At 53.6% G+C, this 25164-nt stretch overlaps 1 protein-coding gene across 16 annotated transcripts in view; it reads right to left on the minus strand.

Moving 5' to 3' along the window:
- Window positions 1-7165: 7165 nt before the first annotated feature.
- BORCS8 (BLOC-1 related complex subunit 8) overlaps window positions 7166-25164 on the minus strand; it is a 49734-nt gene continuing 31735 nt past the window's right edge. For 4 of the 16 annotated variants that reach the window (XM_045379444.3, XM_074026504.1, XM_074026503.1 and 1 more), the window contains 7 exons: window positions 12241-12319; window positions 10772-10975; window positions 9281-9415; window positions 8639-8786; window positions 8334-8467; window positions 8146-8239; window positions 7166-7609 (listed from right to left, as the gene is read on the minus strand). In XM_045379444.3, coding sequence (XP_045235379.2) covers window positions 7200-7609; window positions 8146-8239; window positions 8334-8467; window positions 8639-8786; window positions 9281-9415; window positions 10772-10975; window positions 12241-12319 — 1204 coding nt within the window. In that variant the 3' untranslated portion in view covers window positions 7166-7199. Of the gene's footprint in view, window positions 7610-7865; window positions 7978-8145; window positions 8240-8333; window positions 8468-8638; window positions 8787-9280; window positions 9416-10771; window positions 10976-12240; window positions 12324-19603; window positions 19706-25164 lie in introns of those variants that run through there. The other 12 variants (XM_015440712.4, XM_005588526.5, XM_045379449.3 and 9 more) reach the window with 9 other exon arrangements.

A 25164-nucleotide genomic window follows, 5' to 3' on the forward strand; every position in this document is an offset into this window, starting at 1 on the left:
TACTAGCTGTAGTGTCAGCTTCAGGCATGGCTGGATCAAGGACCAAATGTCAGCTTCAGGGTTCTGATGTTCTTTATTTCACCGCTAGAAGGAAAGGGCTTCTGGTGTTCGTGCCTGGGTTTTGCCGTTTGTCTTTCTGTGGATGAGTGTGTCTGCCTGAGTGTAGACATATATTGGGTATGACCAAGTGTCTGAGTATCTTTATGGGGGTGGGTTCCTGTGTGGGGGGCCCGTGTAACTACCTTTTCATTTTTACATTTTATTATGTTTTTTTTTTTTTTTTTTTTTTTTTTTCCCCTTGAGACGGAGTTTCCCTCTTGTTGCCCAGGCTGGAGTATAATGGTGCGATCTTGGCTCACCGCAACTTCCGCCTCCCTGGTTCAAGTGATTCTCCTGCCTCAGCCTCCCGAGTAGCTGGGATTACAGGCATGGGCCACCATGCCTCGCTAATTTTGTATTTTTAGTAGAGACGAGGTTCTCCGTGTTCATCAGGCTGGTCTCGAACTCCCGATTTCAGGTGATCCGCCCGCTTCGGCCTCCCAAAGTGCTGGGTTTACAGGCGTGAGCCCCCGGGCCTAGTTTACATTTTATTTTTTTAACTTTTGGCAAGTGCTGAATCTTAAGCGCACTATCGCACGCCACCTCGTGGTGGAGGGCAAAAGTGCAGTCTCTCTGGGATGGAGAAGCCGAACCAGTCTCACCAGTGGCCCTGGGGGCTCCCAGTCTTAGAAAGCAACCCATAATTTAATGGACCTCACACTGGGTGCTTTGTCTGTGGGCACTGATATCAGGGACTGGCCTGACTTCTTGTCACCGTGAGGGTGAGATCCAAAGGCTGGGAAGGTTCTTTCTCTCTGGCCATGCCTCAGTTTCCTCCAGGGTACCTGCTGCTTTGACTCTTTCCCTCCTGCTCAGTCCCTGGTCCTGGTCCGGATGTGTGGGGTTGGGGTGCCAGTGAGTAGGCGGTTCTTCAGCCCATGTGGGAGGAAGGCCAGAGTCATTGTCGGGGAGGTCCTCAGAACACAAGGGTGGGTAACTGGGTGAAGGGTTTGCATCCTCTATGTGTAACACCGTGCATGTGGCAGTGGCGCTGCTGGAGGTGGCAGGGGCTGTATGCTCAGCTGGACCTCCACAGCCATTGATCACTGTCATGGGGACAGTGGCTCACCCCTCCTGAGTGGGGAAGGGACAGAAGGAACCAGGTGGGAAGTGTTGAAGACCTGAGTCCAGCCAGGGATAGTGGCTTGGTGTGTGCCTGTAGTCCCAGCTACGTGGGAGGCTAAGGCTGGAGGACTGCTTGAGCCCAGAATTTTGAGACCAGCCTGGGCAGCACAGCAAGACCCTCATCTCTAAATAAAATAAAATAAATTTTTAAAAAGTTAAATTAGCCCAGTGTGGTGGCTCAAGCCTGTAAGTCCCAGCTACTTAAGAGCCTGAGGTGGGAAGATTTGCTTGAGCCCAGGAGTTTGAGGCTGCAGTGAGTCATGATCATGCCACAGCACTCCAGCCCTGGCAACACAGTGAGGAAAAAAAAAAAAAAAAAGAGGCTGGGTACAGTGGCTCATGCCTGTAATCCAAGAACTTTGGGAGGCCAAGATGGGACGATCGCTTAATCCCAGGAGTTCCAGACCAGCCTGGGGAACGTGGGGAAACTCAGACTATACAAAAAATATAAAAATTGACTGGGCAGGCTGGGCACAGTGGCTCACGCCTGTAATCCCAGTACTTTGGGAGGCTGAGGCAGGCATATCGAAAGATCAGGAGATCGAGACCATCCTGGCCCATATGGTGAAACCCCATCTCTACTAAAAATACAAAAATTAGCTAGGCGTTGTGGCTCACGCCTGTGAGGTACTGTGGAGGCTGAGTCAGGAGAATCACTTGAACTCGGGAGGCAGACGTTGCAGTGAGCCGAGATCGTGCCACTGCACTCCAGCCTAGCTGGGCAAGGTGGTGCGCACCTGCAGTCCCAGCTACTTGGGAGGCTGAGGTAGGAAGATCGCTTGCACCCAGGAGGTCAAGGCTGCAGTGAGCTATGATTGCACCACTGCACTGCAGCCTGGGCAGTAGAGTGAGACCCTGCCTCAAAAATAAAAAAAATAGGCCAGGCACGGTGACTCATGCCTGTAATCTCAGCATTTTGGGAGGCTGAGGTGGGTGGATCACATGAGCTCAGGAGTTCGAAACCAGCCTGGCCAACATGGTGAAACCCCGTCTCTACTGAAAATACAAAAATTAGCCGCGTGTGGTGGCACTCGCCTGTAATCTGAGCTATTTGGGGAGCACAAGAATCGTTTGAACCCGGGAGGCAGAAGCTGCAGTGAGCCGAGATTCTGCCACTGCACTCCAGCCTGGGCAACAGAGTGAGACTTTTGTCTCAAAAAAAAAAAAAAAAAAAAAAAAGCAAGAATAATAAAAATAAAAAAAATAGGCCGGGAGCGGTGGCTCACGCCTGTAATCCCAGCACTTTGGGAGACCAAGGTGGGTGGATTACCTGAGGTCAGGAGTTCGAGACCAGCCTTACCAACATAGTGAAACCCCATCTCTACTAAAAATACAAAAAATTAGCTGGGCATGGTGGCACGCACCTGTAGTCCCAGCTACTCGGGAGGCTGAGGCAGGAGAATTGCTTGAACCTGGGAGGCGGAGGCTGCAGCGAGCCAAGATTACACCATTACACTCCAGCCTGCATGACAGAGCGAGACTCCATCTCAGGAAAAAAAAAAAAAAAAAGCAAAACAAAATAAAAATAAACAAATAGGCCGGGCGCAGTGGCTCAAACCTGTAATCCCAGCACTTTGGGAGGCCGAGATGGGCGGATCACGAGGTCAGGAGATCGAGACATCCTGGCTAACCTGGTGAAACCCCATCTCTACTAAAAAAAATACAAAAAACTAGCCGGGGGAGGTGGCGGGCACCTGTAGTCCCAGCTACTCAGGAAGCTGAGGCAGGAGAATGGTGTAAACCCGGGAGGTGGAGTTTGCAGTGAGCTGAGATCTGGCCACTGCACTCCAGCCTGGGCGACACAGTGAGACTCCGTCTCAAAAATAAAATAAAATAAAATAAAATAAAATAAAATAAATAAATAAAATAAAAAGAAAGAAAAGAAAAAGAAAAAAGAAAGACCTGAGTCTGGGGTTGGGTGAGCAAAATCTCTAGCCACACTCGGACAGTCTGCAGAGGCTTCGAGTTCACCCCATCCAAGTCTCATTCCCCACAAGCTTCCACAGCACAGAGGGGGAAATGGGGGCTTCCAGTCGCCCACGGAACCTTCTTCCCTTCACCTCCACCTCCAAGCTGTCCTGGAGTCCTGGTGGTTTCGCCTACACACACACACACACAGAGTGATCATTCCAGGGGATACTGCCTCCCCTCAGCGCCCAGTGTCCCCTGCCATGGGAGCCTGGAGAGGGGCTTTTACACACTTTGATCATGCCATATCCCTGTTCTGGAAACTGGGTCCCCAAAGCCCCCACCTCACTGGGGATGAGGGTGGCGAAGATGACATAGGACAAACTTTAGCTGGGGTCTGGGGTGCAGATGGCACCCTATACTCCACCATATAAACGAGTGCCCTCTCTGGGTTCTGTCACTTATATACTTTGTCCTGTCTCCCTAGCCCTTAAAAGGAGTCCCACCCATCATCTCGTCTAGGACTGTGTGCGCAAAGGGTGGAATGTAAGGCACTAGGTTTTACTGAAGAAACCTCTCCCTGGGGCACTGAGTGATGGAAGGGGATTTTGAAATTGTCAGTCAAGGTATCCTGCCCATTCTGGCTGAGCTGCGCCAATCAGCTTAGCTTTGGATCTTGGCAGAGTGATTGGAAAGCAGGTGAGTTTGTTTGTTTGTGTTTTGAGATGGCGTCTTGCTCTGTTGCCCAGGCTAGAGTACGGTGGTGCGATCTCGGCTCACTGCAACCTCCACTTCCCAGGTTCAAGCGATTCTCCTGCCTCAGCCTCCTGAGTAGCTGGCACTACAGGTGCATGCTACCATGCCCGGCTAATGTTTGTATTTGTATTTTTTTATTTTTTTAATTTAATTTAATTTTTTAAAATTATACTTTAAGTTCTAGGATACATGTGCAGGTTTGTTACATATGTATACATGTGCCATGTTGGTGTGCTGCACCCAATTTTTTTGCATTTTTAATAGAGACGGAGTTTCACCACATTGGTCAGGCTGGTCTCGAACTCCTGACCTCAAGTGATCCACCTGCCTCAGCCTCCCAAAGCGCTGGGATTACAGGTGTGAGTCACCATGCCCGGCCTGTTTTTGTTTTTTCACTCTTTGAGACAGGGTCTTTTGCTCTGTGGGCCAGGCTGGAGTGCAGTGACTCAATCATAGTTCACTGCAGCTTTACTTCTCGGGCTCAGGTGATTCTCCCACCTCAGCCTCCTGAGTAGCTGGGACTACAGGTACACACCGCCCCGCCTGGCTAATTTTTTTTTTTTTTTTAAGAGATGGGATTCACCATGTTGCCCAGGCTAGTCTTGAACTCCTGGGCTCAGGCCATCCTCCCACCTCAGCCTCTCAAAGTGTTTGGATTACAGGCGTGAGCCACTGTGCCCGGCCAAGGCGGATCTTGTAAGTCTTGATCTCAACACTCATGTTTTCCATCTTCCTGTCCAAATCTGTGAACTCCAGTCCACAAAGGCATTTCTCAGCTTGGGACAGTGTAGATGGCACCCTGGAGGAAGAGAGGCAGAGCTGGGCCTTGGAGGGTGGGAAGGAGTTTAAAAAGAAGGCAAGTTGGGGGTTGAGGGAGGCGCTCCAGGAAAGACCAGTATGTTGGAAGTGCAAATATTTCGAAGGGACTGGAGGGGCTGGGATAGGGATAGGAGACGAGGCCAGAGTGGGGTAGGGCAGCTGAGGAGCCCAGCTTCCTTCTAAGGATGAGGGCAAGCTTCAAAGAGATGAGCAGAACAGGGCAGAGGCACATCTTTTAAATTTTATTACTGTTATTTTTAGAGACAATGTTTTTTTCTGTCACTCAGGCTGGATTGTAGTGGGCTGATAATAGCCCACTGCAGCCTCCAACTCCTGGGCTCAAGGCATCCTTCCTCCTCAGCCTCCCAAAGGGCTGGGATTACAGGCAAGAAGTAATTTTTTTTTCTTTTTTTTTTTTTTTTTTGAGATGGAGTCTTCCTCTGTTCTGCAGGCTGCAGTGCAGTGGTGTGATCTCAGCTGACTGCAACCTCCACCTCTCAAGTTCAAGTGATTCTCGTGCCTCGGCCTCCCAAGTAGCTGGAATTACAGGCATGGGCCAGCAGGCCCAGCTAATTTTTGTATTTTTAGTAGAGACAGTTTCAAACTTCTGGCCTCAAGTGATCTGCCCTCCTTGGCCCCCTGAAGTGCTAGGAATACAGGCGTGAGCCACCGCGCCCGGCTAGAAGTCAGTTTTTTATGTTGTCATTGTTGTTGATGTTTTTAACAGAGGGTCTTGCTCTGTTGTCCAAGGTGGAGTGCAATGGCTCGACCACAGCTCGCTGCAGCCTCGACTTCCCGTGCTCAGGCGATTCTCCCACCTCAGCCTCCTGAATAGCTGAGGAAGGCTATGTGCCAGCCATGCCCAGCTAATTTTTTAAAAAAATTTTTGTAGGGATCGGGGTGTCACTATGTTGCCCAGGCTGGTCTCAAACTCCTGGGCCCAAGCCATCCATCCACTTCAACTTCCCAAAGTGCTAGGATTACAGGCATTCGCCACTGCACCCGGCAAGAAGTCAGATGTTAAGTGTTCTGAAGATCTCACTGAATGCCAGGTATGGCGGCTTGCACCTGTAGTCCCAGCTATTCTGGAGGCCGAGGTGAGAGGATTGCTTGAGCACAGGAGTTTGAGACCAACCTGGGCATCATAATAAGGCCCCAACTGGAAAAAAAAAAAAAAAAAAATCCCGGCCGGGCGCGGTGGTTCAAGCCTGTAATCCCAGCACTTTGGGAGGCCGAGACGGGCGGATCACGAGGTCAGGAGATCGAGACCATCCTGGCTAACACGGGAAACCCCGTCTCTACTAAAAAATACAAGAAACTAGCTGAGCGAGGTGGCGGGCACCTGTAGTCCCAGCTAGTCGGGAGGCTGAGAAAAGAGAATGGGGTAAACCCGGGAGGCGGAGCTTGCAGTGAGCGGAGATCCGGCCACTGCACTCCAGCCTGGGCGACAGAGCGAGAATCCGTCTCAAAAAAAAAAAAAAAAAATCCCACTGAGACCACCTGGGGTTGTCACCCTGCTGCACCTCAACTGTTTTCTGGGAGGCACCCCTGACTCCAGGACACCCAAGTCTGCCTTCACACACAGGACAGGCCTGAGTGGGGGGCAGTTTGCAGCCCCAGGAGTGGGTGTGTAAACACCCTGCTCTCTTGTCCTTTGGGTAGAATCAGTTGCTGGGTCAAAGGCTCAAGAGATACACCCATTCAAAAGACGAGCAGTTGGCAGGGCTGGGTGGCTCATGCCTATAATCCCAGCACTTTGAAAGGCCAAGGCAGGCAGACCACCTCAGGTCAGGAATTCGAGACCAGCCTGACCAACATGGCGAAACCTGTCTCTACTAAAAATACAAAAATTAACATGGTAGTAGGCGCTTGTAGTCCCAGTTACTCCAGAGGCTGAGGCGGGAGAATCCCTTGAACCCGGGAGGCGGAGGTTGCAGTGAGCCGAGATCGCACCGCTGCAACCCAGCCTGGGTGAACGGGGAGCCCCTGTCTCAAATAAAATAAAATTAAAATAATAAAATAAAAAATAAGAAGAGGAGCAGTTCAGGGGTGCTCCCAGTGCCCTGGGAGCCCGACATTCAGGATTCCCAGCTGCTGCTTTTGGAGCCATACGACCCAGCCCTAGAGGCTTGCCCCTGAGCCCATGACCCACAGCGCCAGGAGTAGCCCTGGCCGTTGGCCCTGGAGTGGAAATAACCGGGGCCCTCACCCCTGGAGTGGGACCATTCTAGGTGCACGATCACTCTATGCTGTCCTCAGAAGCCCGCGCGGGCTAAGCACCCGCTGCTGGTGCGCGTCCCCTGCAGGTCTCCTCCCGCCTCGCCTCCCCACCCCTGCACCTGGCAGCCCTCCCGGACACCCCACGGGCTCTTGAGTCCTCATCTCAGGTCGGCTTCTGGAGGGGGCACCCCAAGCCAAGACTAGGCAAGAATGAGGCGAGTTCTGAGCAGCCACAGTCAGTCTGGTCCACGGACGCCACGCGCGTTTTATTTTTAGGTATACACACAAAGAGGAAGAAGGAAAGGAGTCCCCCCAGCATGGATTGAGTCCAAGCCCCCACCGCGGAGGGGGCCGTCACTGTCAAGTCTTCTCTGAAGAGGCCTGGAGGGAGGTGGGGTCCCCACGTGCCCTCGCCGTGCCCGGCGAGAGTCCTGGGCCTGTGCCACCAGGGGTCTCCTACCGGGGCCAGCCGTCGGCCAACGGCAGCCGGCGCAGGGCGGGCCCGGGCCGCAGAGGCTCTGCCAGGGACCGGGCGAGGAGCAAGGGGTAGGGGAAGGTCTTAGGAAAGTCGCCGGGGCCCCCGGGGGCCGGAGAGAGGCGCTCGGACTTGATGCTGACTGGGGGGGTCGGCGGGGAGGCGCCGCGGGTTGGGGGGCCCTCCTCGCCCAGGCTTCGGCCCCCACTGCAGGGGGAAAGAGAGAGGGAGGCCGTGAGCTCAGCGAGGAAGGGAAGGAAGCCAGGGGATGGCACAGCGTGGGCAAAGGCTTGGCAGGAGGACCTTGGGAAAGGAGGGGGTGGCGGTCCCTCTTGGGGCCTCAAAATAACTGCCCATCCGCACCGGAAGTGTGCGCAGTACCAGGGATGGCCACCAGAGGTCAGCAGCGGCAGGGGCTTTGGAGGAGCGGGACTTGAGCTGGGGCCGTCGTCAGGGCACTTACCTCGGCTGGGAGGGCACGGCGGGGGGCCCATCACCCCTCGAGGGCTGCCAGGGGGCCAGGGTGGGGGGCTGCAACAAGCCAGGGGGCGGTGGAGGGTCTCCCAGGCCATATTCTGGTGGGCAGGAATTGGGGGCTGAGGCCTGGACCTCTCCTTAAGCCTCTTGCAAACCTGACCACCCCCGGTGAGTTTTGAGTTCTGGTGGGTGGGAGAGTGTGGAACTCCCAGAGGGCAGGAGTGCGGACGCTTCCCAGGCGGGGCGGGGCGGGTTAGGGGGTGTACCTGCGGGGCCTGCTGGGAGAAAGGGGAAGCTCCCCAGCGGGGGTCCAGGGGTTGCAGTGGAGCAGGGGCTCTGCAGGCCACTGTAGAGGCTTCTCTGTGCGGAGAGAGGGTGAAGGGGAAACTGAGGCCCACACCCCAGGCTGCCCTGTCTGCCCTCATCAGCCCCACCACACCCTCCCCTCACTCACGGAGGTGTTTAGTGCCCCTCGGGGCCCAGCCAGGCCACCAGGTAGGTCTGGCCTCCGCCCTTCCGTCGGCAGGTACAGTGGGGGTGGTGTCTTGCTCGTGAGGTGGCTTGGTGAGAAGAGAGGGTGCACCAGGCCTGGGGAAGAGGAGACCCCAGAGAGACCCCAGAGAGAGAGGACAGGCGGGCCATGTCAACTAATGAAGTCTGAGGTTTAGAGGTGATGCACACAGTCCGGCAGTGCCAGAGCCAAGATGCACCCAAACAGCCCCCCAGGACCCCACCCCCACCCCACTGTCCCATGCTCACCTGGGGGCCCGGCTTTGGGGGCTGCTGGTCGGAAGGGAGATGGGCGGCTCTGGGCGGGCAGTGCCTCCCCAAGCCCACTGGGGTCACAGCCTGGTGGTGGCAGGGCCCCGTACACCATGTCTGGGCTGGGCATAGCAGGAGCTGCAGGCTTTGGGTAGAGAGAGGATGGGTCAGAGGACCCCAGGCCAGATGGGGTCCAAGGGAGAAAATCCTGATGAGTTCAGGGGCCCAGCTCTACCTTCAGGAAGCCTTTGCTGCACCTCCCACCAGGCTCCCTACCTGCTTTAATCCCACAGGCTGGGGAGCTTCTGTCTGACTGCCTGTCCTTGACAGGTAGGTTCAGAGCCAAGGCCTCTCACTTAGTGTAGAGTTGGCACTGAGGGGGCTGCACAGAGTGTTTGATGAATCAAAGATGAAATGAAGGCAGGAACTGTTCACCTGTTGAACTCACCTTATTAATCCTTCAAAGCCCCAGCTATGGTGCCCACTTCTCAAAGAAGCCTTTCCTGCCCAACCAGGTGGAGACCTGCCTCCAAACTCCAGGATCTCTGGCTCTAAGCCCCTCTCTCAGTACCAGCCTCAACAACTTGGGCCTAGGAAGTAGGAGGAATGCCTCATTCACAGAGCCAGGGAGTCACTTACATACAGCCGGGGTCGGGGCAAGGCTGGATCACCCCCTTCGCCTGCCAGCCTCCGAAACTTCTCTCCTGGCTCCTCAGGCCCTTCATCTGGCTCCATTTCTGGCCCATCGAGGCCAATGCCCCTCCGCTTCAGCGTCTATGGGGACAGGAGACAACAGGGTAGACGCTTATCCCTACCCTAGCCAGGGAACCCAGTTCTATGGGAGAGGGGAGAGACTATCCCCATCCAGCTCCATGAGTGGGGAGGAATGCAGGCATGGCCTGCTCTAGCCAAACCCCACTGACCAAACCCCAGTGAGATACCATCTAGCAATTTCCTCCCCTGGGACCAGAGAGCCCAAGGTCCTGCCCAGATCGACATAGCAGGAGCTGAGATTCATGCAGGCCTGTTGGCACTGTCCTAATGCTGCTCCTGACATGACTCCAGGACCTCCATTCTGCCCCCACTTGCAGCCTCATAGCCTGGCATCAAAAGCTGCTTAAGAGGCTGGGCGCGGTGGCTCACGCCTGTAATCCCAACACTTTGGGAGGCCGAGGCAGGCAGATTCACTTGAGGTCAGGAGTTTGAGACCAGCCTGGCCAACATGGTAAGACCTCCATCTCTACTAAAAATATACAAATTAGCCAGGCATGGTGGCGTATGCCTGTGGTCAGAGCTATTCGGGAGGCTGAGGCAGGAGAATACTTGAATCTGAGAGGCAGAGGTTGTAGTGAGCTGAGATTGTGCCACTACACTGCAGAGTGGGCGACAAAGCGAGACTCAGTCTCAAAAAAAGAAAAAAAAGCTGCTTAAGAAACGCCAGCAGATTTCCTGAGCTGCCTTCTCCTGCGGCCACAGAACCACACACTCCTGGACCCCAACCTCTTCTTTGCCACCTTCTGCCCCACACTTCCAAAACACTGAGGACTCCCAGGCCTAGTCCTAGCCCGCTGCTCTCCGCAGCCCTTAGGCTTTAGCTTCCCATCCCAGTGAAGACCCCTCTGTCTTTTTTGTTTATTTATTTATTTGTTATTTTATTTACTTATTTTTTTGAGACAGAGTCTTGCTCTGTTGCCCAGGCTGGAGTGAAATGGCGTGATCTGGGCTCACTGCAACCTCCGCCTCCCGGGTTCAAGCAATTCTCCTACTTCAGCCTCCCAAGTAGCTTGGATTAGAGGCATGAGCCACCACGCCCGGCTAATTTTTGTGTTTTTAGTAGAGACTGGGTTATGCCATGTTGGCCAGGCTGGTCTAGAATCCCTGACCTCAAGTGATCCCCCTGCCTCAGTCTCCAAAAGTGCTGGGATTGCAGGTGTGAGCTGCCGCGACCTGCCAGATGTGCTTTATTTCTGCTGTCCCTAGAAAGGTCCCCCGACTCTAGGGACAGCAGAAATAAAGGACATCAGCCCGCAAAGCCAGATGAAGATGCTCATCTTTTGTGCAAAGTCCCTGGGCTCTGAGAAAGCAGTGTGCACAGGGCCTGGTGGGGCTGGGGAGGAGGACCTGGGGTACCTCGAGGATATCAGTGTTGGTGCGGCTCTCGTGGGGCTCGCTGTACTCCGTGTACTTCAGCAGCACGCGGTCCATGTCCGTGCTGGCGTACTGGAAGAGGCGGTTGGCGCTGTTGAAGATGATGAGGGCTATCTCACAGTCGCAGAGCACGCTCAGCTCATAGGCCTTCTTCATCAGCCCGAACTTCCGCTTGGTGAACGTTACCTGGACCCAGGATCCGCAGGGGTAGGGGAGAGAAGAAGAGACGAATGTGGGGTGGTGTGGGGGAAGTGGCAGGGCCTAACTCTTCCTCCAACATACCTCAGGATTCTTTCTGGCTGCGCTGGTAATTCTCGTGTCACAACCTAGCAAACTCCTACTGGAACTTAAAAACCCAGCCCAAATGTCTCCTGCCCTTTGAGAAGTGTGCCTTGGGTTCCCAAGCAGAGCCCACATGCTCTCTCTGGGCTTTCCCAGTTCTGGGCCTCCCTCTGTTCTGGCCCTCTGAGTTGGGTGTGGCTGTGTCGAGCTCCATCTCCCCTGTGGCTGGGGTTCCAGCCATCAGGGAGAAAAAATGAATAAGTGATCATGAAAATGAGCAGGCCGGGCGTGGTGGCTCAGCCTGAGGTCCCAGAACTTTGGGAGGCCGAGGCAGGAGGATTGATTGAGGTCAGGAGTTCGAGGCTAGCTTGGGCAACATGGTGAGACCCCGACTCTACTAAAACTACCAAAATTAGCCTAGCCGGGTGTGGTGGCGGTCGCCTGTAATTCCAGCTATTCGGAAGGCTGAGGCAGGAGAATCACTTGAACTCAGGAGGCGGAGCTTGCAGTGAGCTGAGATCGCTCCACGCACTCCAGCCTGGGTGACAAAGTAAACTCCGTCTCAAAAAAAAAAAAAAAGGAAGGAAGGACAGAAAGAGAGAGGGAAAGAAGGAGGGAAGGAGGGAGGGAAGGAGGAAGGGAGGGAAGGAAGCAGAGAGGGAAGGAGGGAGTGAGGAAGGGAGGGAGGGGAAACAAGAAACACTGACAAGCCGGGCACAGTGGCTTATGCCTGTAATCCCAGCACTTTGGGAGGACGAGGCCGGCGGATCACGAGGTCAGGAGTTCAAGACTACTGTGGCCCACATGGTGAAACCCCGTCTCTACTAAAATGAAAAATTAGCTAGGCGTGGTGGTGCATGCCTGTAATCCCAGCTATTCAGGAGGCTGAGGAAGGAGAATCATTTGAACCTGGGAGGCAGAGGTTGCAGTGAGCTGAGATCGCACCATAGCACTCCAGCCTGGGCAATAGAGTGAGACTTCATCTCAAAAAAAAAAAAAAAAAAAAAAAAAGAAAAGAAAAGAAAAGAAAGAAATGCTGACACGGCATCAGGACTCCTCATGCCTCCTCATTCCCCTGCAGTTCAATTGGTCAGGTCAGCCCCTTGCCTAGGCCACGCCCCCTACTAGGAATGTCTTTCCCAACCACTGTTCTACCCGGTGGAACTCACCTGCCGATTCCTTTGGTCCAGGATGCGGGAGATCTGGATTTTTTTCCTCCCCATCGTCCCAGGCTGAGTGGAGCGATCTCTGTCTAGGAGGAGAAGAGGGAGAGGACAGAGTGAGTGGGTGGAGAGTGGGGAGGGGTACCCCAGCCTCACGCCTCTCCTCTACCTGCCCCTGCCAGTCACTGAGGGGAAGATGATGGGGAAAATCAAGGCAGGCTGGGTCACTGTCGCAGACTCCGCCCCCGGCCAGCCGGAGGATGCAGTAGAGGCTCAATAAACATGTTTAGACCAAATGGGGCATGGTGGCTCACGCCTGTGATCCCTAGCATTTTGGGAGGCCAAGGCGGGAGGATCACTTGAGCCCAGGAGTTTGAGGCCAGCCTGGGCAACATGTTGAAACCCCGGCTCTACAAAAAATGCAAAAATTAGCCAGGCATGGTGGCACACGTCTGTAGTCCCAGCTACTCTGGTGGCTGAAGTAGGAGGATCACTTGAGCTGGGGAGGTTGAGGCTGCTGTAGCAGGAAGATGCAGGCACACACTGGAAAGGCCTCCAGCTCGGACTCCTTGGGCCAGGATGTGGGCCTGGCATCCACTTGGTGACTTGGAAGAACTCCTGTACCCCACTCAAGGAGATGTGAGATTGCCCTGGTAGGGGTCCCAGGAGGAGACTGCTGGACTATGTTGGGGTCCAGGCCTTCCCCAGAGACCCCCATGCGAGGTTCCTGGGAACAATCAAATCACGTGGCCCGTCCTGCAGCCACCGCCCGCTGTACAGACATCCCCTGACACCCCAGGGGACGTCCCCGCTCCGCCAACTGTGTGACCACACTCCACCTCCCAGCCTCTACCATGTCACAGGTGACTGAGGCTTCAGGCAAGGGGCCTCTCCAGGGTCACGCGGACCTGCGCTTGGGCCTGGCCTTCCCTCTGACCCTCAGGGCAGCCCTCAGCACAGAAGGCCCTTTCCCCAGGCCTTAGTTTGCTCTTCTGTGAATGGGCTGGTATGAAATGCTGAGCACCCACCACCAGGCTTGGCAACAAGTTACCAAGAAATCCAGATCAGGCCAGGCACGGTGGCTCACGCCTGTAATCCAAGCACTTTCGGAGGCCCAGGCAGGCAGATCACTTGAGATCAGGAGTTCAAGACCAGCCTGGCCAACATGCCAAAACCCCGTCTCTTTTTTTTTTGTTTTGTTTTGCTTTTTTGAGATGAGTTTCACTCTTATTGCCCAGGCTGAAATGCAATGGCGCAATCTCGGCTCACTAAAACCTCCGCCTCCCAAGTTCAAGCGATTTTCCTGCCTCAGCCTCCTGAGTAGCTGGGATTACAGGCACCCTCCACTATGCCCAGCTAATTTTTGTATTTTTAGTAGAGATGGGGTTTCACCATGTTAGTAAGGCTGGTCTCAAACTCCTGACCTCATGATCCACCCATCTTGGCCTCCCAAGGTGCTGGGATTACCACTGCATCCAACCTACCCTGGCTCTATTAAAAATGCAAAAATTAACCAGGTGTCGTGGTACACGCCTGTAGTCCCAGCCACTTGGGGGGCTGCGGCAGGAGTGCCGCTGCACCCCAGCCTGGGTGACAGAGCAAGACTCTGTCTTAAAAAGAAAAAGAAATCCAGCTGGGCGCGGTGGCTCATGCCACCCAGTATTTTGGGAGGCTGAGGTGGGTGGATCACGAGGTCAGGCATTTGAGACCATCCTGGCCAACATGGCGAAACCCCATCTCTACTAGAAATACAAAAATGAACCAGGCATAGAGGTGGGCGCCTGTAGACCCAGCTACTCGGGATGCTGAGTCAGGAGAATCTCTTGAACCTGGGAGGCAGAGGTTGCAGTGAGCCGAGATCCCGAGACTTTGATAGCCTTGGCAACAAAGTGAGACTCAGTCTCAAAAAAAAAAAAAAAAAGAAGAAGGAAAGAAAGAAATCCAGATTGTTCTCTGGGAGTGGTCACAGGGGCTTGCCAGACCCCTGCCCAAGCAGTCTGGGAAAGGCCTTCCATTATCCCAGGGCCCGGAAGTGTCAGATACCTCGACTGGCATATATGGCATGCTGTGTGACCCCAGGCACACCCTCTGCCCTCTCTGGGCTGGGTCTCTGAGCCCCCACAACTATGTAGAGCTCAGGCTGTCGGTCCCAGACCCTCAGCTCTGGCTTAACTTGCTAAATTTAACCTCCAGGGCTAATTTTAATCCCCAGCCGGAATCGGGACTGTTCCCACGGCTGGGATGTGTTGCCCCCACCCTGATGGGTCCCTGGGGGGTGGAGGGGGGCCTTGGTCCAGAGGTCCCAGTGCCAAGATGACTCCGGAAATGCCCCTGATGCCCGGGGTCCCATGAGAGCAGTGGCAGGGCTGGGGCTTAGGCCTGAGTCTCTTAAGCATGGAAGACCTGACTCGAGCCCCTTCTCACTCCATCTGTCCCCATTTTAGACATAGACACCACGGCTAGGGCAGAGGTCATGCGATGGGGGAGAACTGGGCAGTCTCTGTCTGCACTGAGACCCTCAGAGCTGAGACAGGAAGTGAGTTCCAGGCAGAAGGAACAGCAGGTGCCAGGGCCCTGAGGGGGGATAAGAAACAGCTATGAGGGGCCGGCGCGGTGGCTCAAGCCTGTAATCCCAGCACTTTGGGAGGCCAAGACGGGCGGATCACGAGGTCAGGAGATCGAGACCATCCTGGCTAACACGGTGAAACCCCGTCTGTACTAAAAAAAAAAATACAAAAAACTAGCCGGGCGAGGTGGCGGGCGCCTGTAGTCTCAGCTACTCGGGAGGCTGAGGCAGGAGAATGGCGTAAACCCGGGAGGCAGAGCTTGCAGTGAGCTGAGATCCGGCCAATGCACTCCAGCCTGGGCGACAGAGCGAGACTCCGTCTCAAAAAAAAAAAAAAAAAAAAAGTAACAGCTATGATGTTGGAGGGTTCAAGTGATTCTCCCGTTTCAGCCTTCTGAGTAGCTGCGATTACGGGCATGCACCACCACACCCTGCTAATTTTTGTATTTTTAGTAGAGACGAGTTTCACCATGTTGGCCAGGCTGGTCTCGAACTCCTGGCCTCGAGTGATCTGTCTGCCCTGGCCTCCTAAAGTGCTGAGATTACAGGCGTGAGCCACCATGCCTGGCCATATTTATTTATTTTTTTGAGACAGAGTCTTGCTCTGTTGCCCAGACTGGAGTGCGGTGGTGCAATCTCAGCTCACTGCAGACTTGACCTCCCAGGCTCAAGTAATCCTCCCACCTCAGCCTCCTGAATAGCTGGGACTACAGGTGAGTGCCACCACTCCCTGCTAATTTTTGTTTTATTTTTGCAGAGATGGAGTCTGACTATGTTATCTAGGTTGGTCTCAAACTCCTGGCTTGAAGTGATCCTCCTGCCTCAACCTCCCAAAGGGCTGGGATTCCAGGTGTGAGCCACTGTACCTGGCCCACTGTGGGCCTTCTGAGCTGGAGGAGGGCTGTGGATTTTGGTCTAAGAGTGATGTGGAGCTATGAGGGCATATTTTATTTTATTTCCTATTTTATTTTATTTTTTATTTTTAATAGATATATATTTTTGAAATGGAGTCTCGCTCTGTCACCCAGGCTGAAGTGCAGTGGTGCGATCTCGACTCACTGCAACCTCCACCTCCCTGGTTCAAACGATTCTTCTGCCTCAGCCTCCCATGTAGCTGGGACTACAGGCATGTGCCACCACGCCCGGAAAATTTTTGTAGTTGTAGTAGAGACGGTGTTTCACCGTATTGGTCAGGCTAGTCTCAAACTCCTGACCTCATAATCCGCCTGCCTCGGCCTCCCAAAGTGCTGGGATTACAGGCATGAGCCACCGCGCCCAGCCTTTTATTTTATTCTTTGAGACAGAGTCTTGCTCTGTTATGCCAGCTGGAGTGCAGTGGCGTGATCTTCACCTCCCAGGTTCAAGTGATTCTCCTGCTTCAGCCTCCCAAGTAGCTGAGATTACAGGCGTGCACCACCACGCCTGGCTAATTTTTGTATTTTTTTTTTTTTTAATTTGAGACGGAGTCTTGCTCTCACCCAGGCTGGAGTGCAGTGGCGTGATCTCGGCTCACTGCAAGCTCTGCCTCCTAGGCTCACGCCATTCTCCTGCCTCAGCCTCCTGAGTAGCTGGGACCACAGGCACCCGCCACCATGCCCGGCTAATATTTTTTTTGTATTTTTAGTAGAGACGGGGTTTCACCATGTTAGCCAGGATGGTCTCGATCCCCAGACCTCGTGATCCGCCCGCCTCGGCCTCCCAAAGTGCTGGGATTACAGGCGTGAGCCACTGCGCCCGGCATAATTTTTGTATTTTTAGTAGAGACAGAGTTTTGACAAGTTGGCCAGACTGGTCTTGAACTCCTGACCTCAAGGGATCCACTGGCCTCAGCTTCCCAAAGTGCTGGGATTCCAGGCATGAGCCACTATGAGAAGGTTTTTTTTTTTTTTTTTTGAGACGGAGTTTCGCTCTGTCGCCCAGGCTGGAGTGCAGTGGCCCGATCTCAGCTCACTGCAATCTCCGCCTCCTGGGTTTAAGCTATTCTCCTGCCTTAGCCTCCCGAGTAGCTGGGACTATAGGCCCCCGCCACCACACCAGGCTAGTTTTTTGTATTTTTTAGTAGAGACGGGGTTTCCCTGTGTTAGCCAGGATGGTCTCAATCTCCTGACCTCATGATCTGCCCGTCTTGGCCTCCCAAAGTGCTGGGATTACAGGCGTGAGCCACCGCACCCGGCCTATGAGAAGGTTTTAAGCAGAGAAGGGATGGGCTTGGTTTATTATTTGAAGACTCAGCTCATGGCTTCCATGGAGAGCAGGTCTGTTGGAGGCCAGGATGGAGATGATAGGCGGCTGGAGAGGAGGGAAGGGCTGTGTCTGTCTGGACAGAGACTGGGGGTAGGGCCCCCTCTGTGCTGGGCCTGTGCCTTGCACTTTAAGTCACTGTACTCCAGGGTGCTTTAGTCCTCCAGAAGCCAGCAGGCCCTACACCAACTCTGGAGCCAGGCCTGACAGGTGCAGATGAACGCACGCAGGAGTTTCACTCTCCTGAACCCCAGTGACGTGGAACCAAAGCCATCCTCCACTCTAGCCCCTGAGGGAATCTACCCAACACACAGCTCTGAGCATGGTCCTCTCCTGCTCACACACTCTCCATGGCTCCCCACTGCCCTTATGAGAAAGTTCCAGCACTTAGCCTGGCATTCAAGTCCTCTTCCCAAATCAGCTCTTGCCTGCTTCTCTCTCTTCGATAAATATCTCTTGACTAGAAGGAGCCTTTCCCCTTTTTCACCAAGCCAACTCCTATTCAAACGTTAAAACCCAGTTCAAGGCCGGGCGCGGTGGCTCAAGCCTGTAATCCCAGCACTTTGGGAGGCTGAGACGGGCGGATCACGAGGTCAGGAGATCGAGACCATCCTGGCTAACACGGTGAAACCCCGTCTCTACTAAAAATACAAAAAATTAGCCGGGCGTGGTGGCGGGCGCCTGTAGTCCCAGCTACTCGGGAGGCTGAGGCAGGAGAATGGCGTGAACCCAGGAGGCGGAGCTTGCAGTGAGCCGAGATTGCGCCACTGCACTCCAGTCTGGGCGACAGAGCGAAACTCTGTGCCCCCCGCCAAAAAAAAAAAAAAAAAAAAAAAACCCAGTTCAAAAAACCCATTCCTCTAGGAAGTCCTCCCTGCCATTCTTCTGGTCTCCCACAGTCACCATCCTCCTCCAGTTCAGATTCCATGGCATTGAGGGTATATATATCCAGATTTGTCTCCTCCAGACTAAAAGCCCCTCTGGATAAGGACTAGGAATGGACAGTAAGGTTTGGTGAGCAGAGTAGATCAAGAGAGATGTCACTGACCTCCTCCACAACCCTACAGCTTCCCTCAACAACTTCCTCTCAGACTGCCCCAGCTGATACCCTGCCCAGAAATACACGCGCATGCAAATCCAGCCACTCAGCGTTGACTTGTCTCGGGCCCAGGTGTGAAGAGCCAGGCAAAGAATGCGGAGGCGGCAGGCCAGAGTGTGTATGTATATTTGTAGTCACATGCAAATCCCTGCCCAGAGCCGCAGACAGACCCTGGTGGCCCATTCTCCAGATGTTGGTGTGATCGGAACTGCTGGGGGAGGTGGCGGCACAGGCTGAATGTGCCAGGCACGAGGGGGGAAGCTGAGGTTTGGGGAGGCCTCTTCCGCACACACATACCCTCCCTGCTTTGTCCAGCCAGAAATCAGAGAGCTGTGGCATCTGCCCAGCGCAGAGGCAGAGAGGTGGACCTATTGACCAAGGAATGAAGCATAGAAGAAAGAACAGGAGAAGAAACCCAGGAGAGCTTCCTGGGGGAGGAGGCATGTAGTTGGAGGTAGATGCAGAGGCTGGATGGGATCCTGAGCAGAAGGGGAGGGAGGTGGGCATTTGAAACTAAGAGTCCAGCACCTTCCTAGCCCTTTTGTTGCACCCTCATACTTAGCATTTATTAAGCATCAACCTGTGCAAGTCACTGAGCCAAGAACTGACCTCAGAAGAAGTAGAAAGCTTAAGTAGACCCAACAACCATAGAAGATTAGAAAGGTGACTCAGGACCTAGCATTAAAAAAGTAATAAAGTGGGCTGGGCACGATGGTTCACACTTGTAATCCCAGCACTTTGGGAGGCCAAGGTAGGAGGATTGCTTGAGCCCAGCTCAAGCAGTTCAAGACCAGTCTAGGCAACATAGCGAGACCCCTATGTCAAAAAAAAAAAAAAAATTGTTTTGAAAGGCAATAGAATTCAAGGCTGCAGTGAGCTTTGAGCCACTGCACTCCAGCCAGGGCAACAGAGTGAGACTCTGTCTCTAAAAAATAATAATAATTTCAAAATTAAAACAATAACTAAAAAACATGTTTAAAGGCAACAGGCCCAGGTGGTTTTACAGCTATTTTCTCAAATCTCACACAACAGGAAAGTGCAGTGTTATTTCAATGAACTTAAATCTTTGAAATAGACGGGATCTAGCCAAGTCATTTTTTTTGTTTTTGAGATGGGGTCTTCCTCTGTTGCCCAGGCTGGAGTTCAGTGGTGCAATTATAGCTCACTGTAGCCTTGAACTCCTGGGCTCAAGTGATCCTCCAGCCTCAGCATCCCGAGTAGCTGGGATTACAGCTAAGTGTCACCACACCCAGCAAAATTTTTAAAACTTTTTGTAGAGACAGGGATTTGCTATGCTGCCCAGGCTGGTCTCAAACTCCTGGCTACTCCCAGATACTTCCAGTTACTTGAGAGGCCAAGGTGGGAGGATTGCTTGAGGCCAGAAATTGGAGACCAGCCTGGGCAACATAGCGAGAACCTGTCTACAAAAACAGTGAAAATTAGCTGCACGCCGTGGCACACACCTGGCTATGTGGGAGCCTGAGGCTTGAGGATTCTTCGAGCCCAGGAGTTCAACATTACAGTGAGCAATGATCTTGCAAGCTCTTCCACTTCCAGCTCTCATGCATTGCTGGTGGTAGAGGAAAAAGGGACAAACACTTGGATAATTCTCTGGCATCTACTAAATCTGAACAGATGCCTACCCTGTGTCCCAAGACAAACGGGTCCAAGTTGCACCTGAAGATACAGACAAGAATGTTTTTTGCCGCTTCGTACATCATTGCCTCAAACTGGAATCAACCCGGAAGCCCTTAATGGGAGAGTTGGTCAACACGTTCTTGTCGATTCTATGATCAGTTATGGCACAACACAGAAAAGGGGTGCACTCTTGCTACACACAACCACGTGGATGCATCTCAGAGACCATTGGCCAATTTGACGATCCCAGACTCCACCGAGAGGACGCGCTGTGTGATTTTATTTACATGAAGTTTCAGAACAATCAAAACTCACTGATGCAGCTGGACGCAGTGGCTCAAGCCTATAATCCCAGCACTTTAGGAGGCCAAGGCAGGCAGATCACTTGAAGTCAGGAGTTTGAGACCAGCCTGACCAACATGGCAAAACCCCATCTCTACTAAAAATACAAAAAGTAGCCGGGCGTGGTGGCATGTGCCTGTGATCCCAGCTACCTGGGAGGCTGAGGCAGGAGAATCACTTGAACCCAGGAGGCGGTGGTTGCAGTGAGCCAAGATTGTGCCATTAAGGCCGGGCGCGGTGGCTCAAGCCTGTAATCCCAGCACTTTGGGAGGCCGAGACGGGCGGATCATGAGGTCAGGAGATCGAGACCATCCTGGCGAACACGGTGAAACCCCATCTCTACTAAAAAATACAAAAAACTAGCCGGGCGAGGTGGCGGGCGCCTGTAGTCCCAGCTACTCGGGAGGCTGAGGCCGGAGAATGGCGTGAACCCGGGAGGCGGAGCTTGCAGTGAGCTGAGATCCGGCCACTGCACTCCAGCCTGGGCGACAGAGCGAGACTCCGTCTCAAAAAAAAAAAAAAAAAAAACCCTCAGTGAGGCTGATGGACATCAGACAGAACATTGGTCACCCTGGGCAGCAGCTGTGATTAGGCAGTGGCCCAAGGGGGAAGTCCCAGGGGCGGGGGAAGTCCTGTTCCTGGATCCCAGGTTTGGGTACACAGATGTGTTCAGTTTGTGCAAATGTGTTGAGCTGAACTCTACTGATTTGTGCATTTTTCTTCATGTGATTTATTTCAAAACGAAGATTTCTCTCTCTCTCTCTTTTTTTTTTTTTTTTTTTTTTTGAGGTGGAGTCTTGCTCTGTCACCCAGACTGGAGTGCACTGGATGATCTCAGCTCACTGAAACCTCCATCTCCTGAGTTCAAGCAATTCTCCTGTCTCAGCCTCCGGGGTAGCTGGGATTACAGGCGCCCGCCACTGTGCCTGGCTAACTTTTGCATTTTTACTAGAGATGGGTTTTCACCATGTTGGCCAGGCTGGTCTTAAACTCCTGGCCTCAGGTGATCTGCCCACCTCGGCCTCCCAAAGTGCTGGGATTACTGGCATGAGCCATGGCGCCTGGCCCAAAAGGAAGATTTCTTAAAAAGCTTCCAGCCAGAGCAACATAGTGAGATCCTGCCCCTGCCCCTAAAAAAAAAAAAAAAAAATTGGGGCCAGGCGCAGTGGCTCACGCCTGTAATCCCAGTGCTTTGGGAGGCTGAGGTGGGAGGATCGCTAGAGCCCAGGAGTTCAAGACCAGCCCGGGCAACATGGCAAAACCCTGTCTCTAGGAAAAAAAAAAAAAAGTTAGCTGGGTGTGGTGGCATGCCTGTGGTCCCAGCTACTCAGGAGGCTGAGGTGGGAGAATCAGTTGAGCCCAGGAAGCAGAGGCTGCAGTGAGCCAAGATCACACCACTACACTCCAGCCTGGGCAACAGAGCCAGACCCTGTCTCAAAAAATAAATAAACAAAAATAAAAAATTTAGCCAGGTGTGGTGGTGCGCCCCTTAGTCCCAGCTACTCAGGAGTCTGAAGTGGGAGGATCACTTGAGCAGGGGAGGCAGAGGTTGCAGTGAACTGAGATCCTGCCACTGAACTCCAGCCCTGGCAACATTGTGAGACTCTGACTCTAAAAAAAATTTTCTTTTCTTTTTTTTGAGACAGAGTTTCGCTCTTGTCACCTAGGCTAGAGTGCAGTGGTGCAATCTCAGCTCACTGAAACTTCCCCCTCACCAGTTCAAGCAATTCTCCTGCCTCAGCCTCCTGAGTAGCTGGGATTACAGGCGCCCACCACTACACCCAGCTAATTTCTGTATTTTTAGTAGAGATGGGGTTTCACCATGTTGGCCAGGCTGGTCTCGAACTCATGACCTCAGGTGATCCACCAGTCTCGGCCTCCCAAAGTTCTGGGATTACAGGTGAGAGCCACAGTGCACAGCCTAAAATAAATAAATAAATAAATAAATAAATAAATAAATAAATAAATAAAAATTTAAATCTCGCCGGGCATGGTGGTGTCTGCCTGTAGTCCCAGCTACTTGGGAAGCTGAGGCGGGAGGATGACTTGAGCCCAGGAGGTGGAGGCTTCAGTGAGCTATGAGGGGGCCACTGCACTCCAGCCTGGGTGACAGAGTGAGACTCTGTCTCTAAAAATAAAAGAGCTCCCTGCTGCTTATGGCTGCCTTGGGGAGCAGTGTCTGTTCAGGCTAGAGTGAGGTGACACGAAGAGGCTGAGCCAGTGGGAAATACAGAGTTTGAATGGAGACAGGGGTGGCACCTGGGCAGAAGTGGACTGTTCATTTGGTGACCAAAGGGGCAGGATGTGCTGGTGACCTGGGATAGAAGACGAGCCTGGTGATCCCAGGCCTGAGCAATGTGAGGGTTAGGGGGAATTGAGAGGACAAAAGAAAAGCTCAGGAGTACGGAAGCATCAGAAATTCTCTGGCAGTATCTGTGGTCACTAAGTCAATCAACAAACATTACCCTGAAGCTCTTCAAGCCATAGATGATCATCTCCCCAGACTGGCGAGGCCTCTTAGACCCCCAGTAATGGAGATGGGGTGCTGGAGGGAATCCCACCCCTCCGCTGACCCTTCCCCTCTGGCCTCTCTGCGTGGTAGGACTCAGTTTTCTCACCTGTTAATTGGGGGTGAGAATCCTTCTCCCACCAGCTGGGGAGAGGGTAGGGAGCAGGGGTCTATTGAACTTTTTGTTTTTTTGAGACTCGCTTTTTTTGAGTCTCACTCTGTCGCCCAGGTTGGAGTGCAGTGCCGTGATCTCGGCTCCCTGCAACCACTGCTTCCCGGGTTTAAGCGATTCTCCTGCCACAGACTCCCGAGTAGCTGGGATTACAGGCGCACACGACCACACCTGGCTAATTTTTTATATTTTTGGTAGAGACGGGGTTTCAGCATGTTGGTCAGGCTGGTCTTGAACTCCTGGCCTCAAGTGATCCACCCGCCTCGGCCTCCCAAAGTGCTGGGATTACAGGCGTGAGCCACCGCACAGGGGCCTCTACTGAACTTTTCTTCTGGCTTCTGGGAAGCCAAAAGGAAGAAGGTTGGGGTCTTGGAACTAGGGGTGCTGAGTCAGTGCCGCATCCTGCAAGACCACCTTGAAATACTGTCATCAGTCACCTGCTTCCTCCCCTGTAAAATGGGTCACAGGATCCTAACTTCACAGGCTTTGCAGCAGGGGTTTAAGAGAAAAGATTAGGAGCAAGTCAAGTTCCCTTTCTTGGCACCCGTGCCGGACTTTACTGGGGGGCTGAGCTGCAGTCACTTTGCCAGACCCCTGAGCCCGCAGGGAGGCCATGGCTTGGCGGAGGAACCCAGGCCGGGAAAGGAGAAGTGAGAGGCAGGTGGGTTGGGTGGGGGTGGGGGTGAGGGCCCGCGGGAGGCGATGAAGCGGGGAGGGGGCGCTGCTCCTGGGCCCTGCAGCGAATCAGGCCTGTGGCCCCGCCTCACGCAACCCAGGCTGTGGTTTCATCACCTGCTCCCCAAGTACCTCATTATGGGCGACAGGAAGAGCCCCTTGGAAAGCCAGGACCCCTCCTCCCCTCTCCTGGGGGCTCCAGCGGCTCCGACCCCAGCTGCAGGCGACCCTCCTTCCCCAGCCAGAGCCCTGGGCCCGCCTCCTCCCCTGGGGGCCTAGGGAGGTGGTGCCCAGGTCGGGGGGGCAGGTAGGTGACTTGGCGGCCTGGCTCAGTTCACAGTGGTCCCTGCAGCCCCGCACCTGCCCTCAGGGACTCAGGGGACAGGGTGGGCTCGGGCAGTGACTCCCCCGTTGCTGAGCTTCTCTGGAACTCAGTTTCCTCCCCCGGAAAGTCAGGGGGCAGCAGGAGCCACCTGGCTGAACTGAGGGGAGGGGCTTCATAGTAAGGTGCTTTATAGATGCGGGGAGCGTTTGTGGCCGCTGGGCCCTGATGCCTCTCAGAAGGCCTTGGGGTCACCTCTCCATCCTGGGGGAACCCAGCTCAGATTGAGGGCCCCAGAAAGCTCCTGGTGGAGTGCTGGGGGACAGGGGCGGATGGGGTTGGGGGTCACTCCATCCTTGTATGGGCACAATGGGAGGTAGGAATATTCCCCACACATGGAGACCCCCAAACAGAGCCGCGGAAAATCCACAGATGCCCAAAACATAACAGATACCCCAAACACACAAGGATTCCTCCTGCGAAAGTCCCCAAAATACATGTAGTTCACAGTACGTCAAACCCTCAACCCACACAGCTCTCCAAACACACGTCCCCAAAACACATTCTGTTCCCTCTGCATAGACAGAACCTGAAAACACTCAGACACACCCAGACGCTCCATCACATGCCAATCCCCCAAATGCACAGACACATACAGATCTCCCTAAACACATGCCAGTCCCCCAAATACACACAGACCCCTTTCCCCCGAACAATGTGGAGACCCCCACCAGACACATGCAGACTCTTCCAGAAAACATATACAGACTTCCCCCAATCCACACTGGTCCCCCCATTACACAGGTAGGGCCCCCCATCCCTGCAGTGGTATCACCCACACTCTGGCTTTCCTCTTTTTTGTTTTTTTGTGAGACAGAGTCTCGCTTTGTCACCCAGGCTGGAGTGCAGTGGCATGTTCTCCGCTCACTGCAACCTCTGCCTTCCAGGTTCAAGCGATTCTCCTGCCTCAGCCTCCCCAGTAGCTGGGATTACAGCCATGCGCTACCATACCCAGCTAATTTTTGTATTTTTAGTACAGACAGGGTTTCACCATGTTGGCCAGGCTGGTCTTGAACTCCTGGCCCCGTGTGATCTGCTACTACAGTCTCCCAAAGTGCTGGGATTACTTTGGGAGACTACAGTCTCCCAAAGTGCTGGGATTACTTTGGCTACCATACCTGGCTGGGTTTCTTCTTTTTAATTATTATTATTATTTTTTGAGATGGGGTCTCACTCTGTTGCCCAGGCTGGAGTGCAGTGGCGCCATCATAGCTCACTGCAGCCTCCAATTCCTGGGCTTAAACATTCCTCCCACCTCAGCCTTCCCAGTAGCTGGGGCTACAAGCGCACACCTATCTTTTAAACA

The sequence above is a fragment of the Macaca fascicularis genome, chromosome 19 (assembly GCF_037993035.2).
Source record: "Macaca fascicularis isolate 582-1 chromosome 19, T2T-MFA8v1.1".
NCBI lineage: Eukaryota > Metazoa > Chordata > Mammalia > Primates > Cercopithecidae > Macaca > Macaca fascicularis.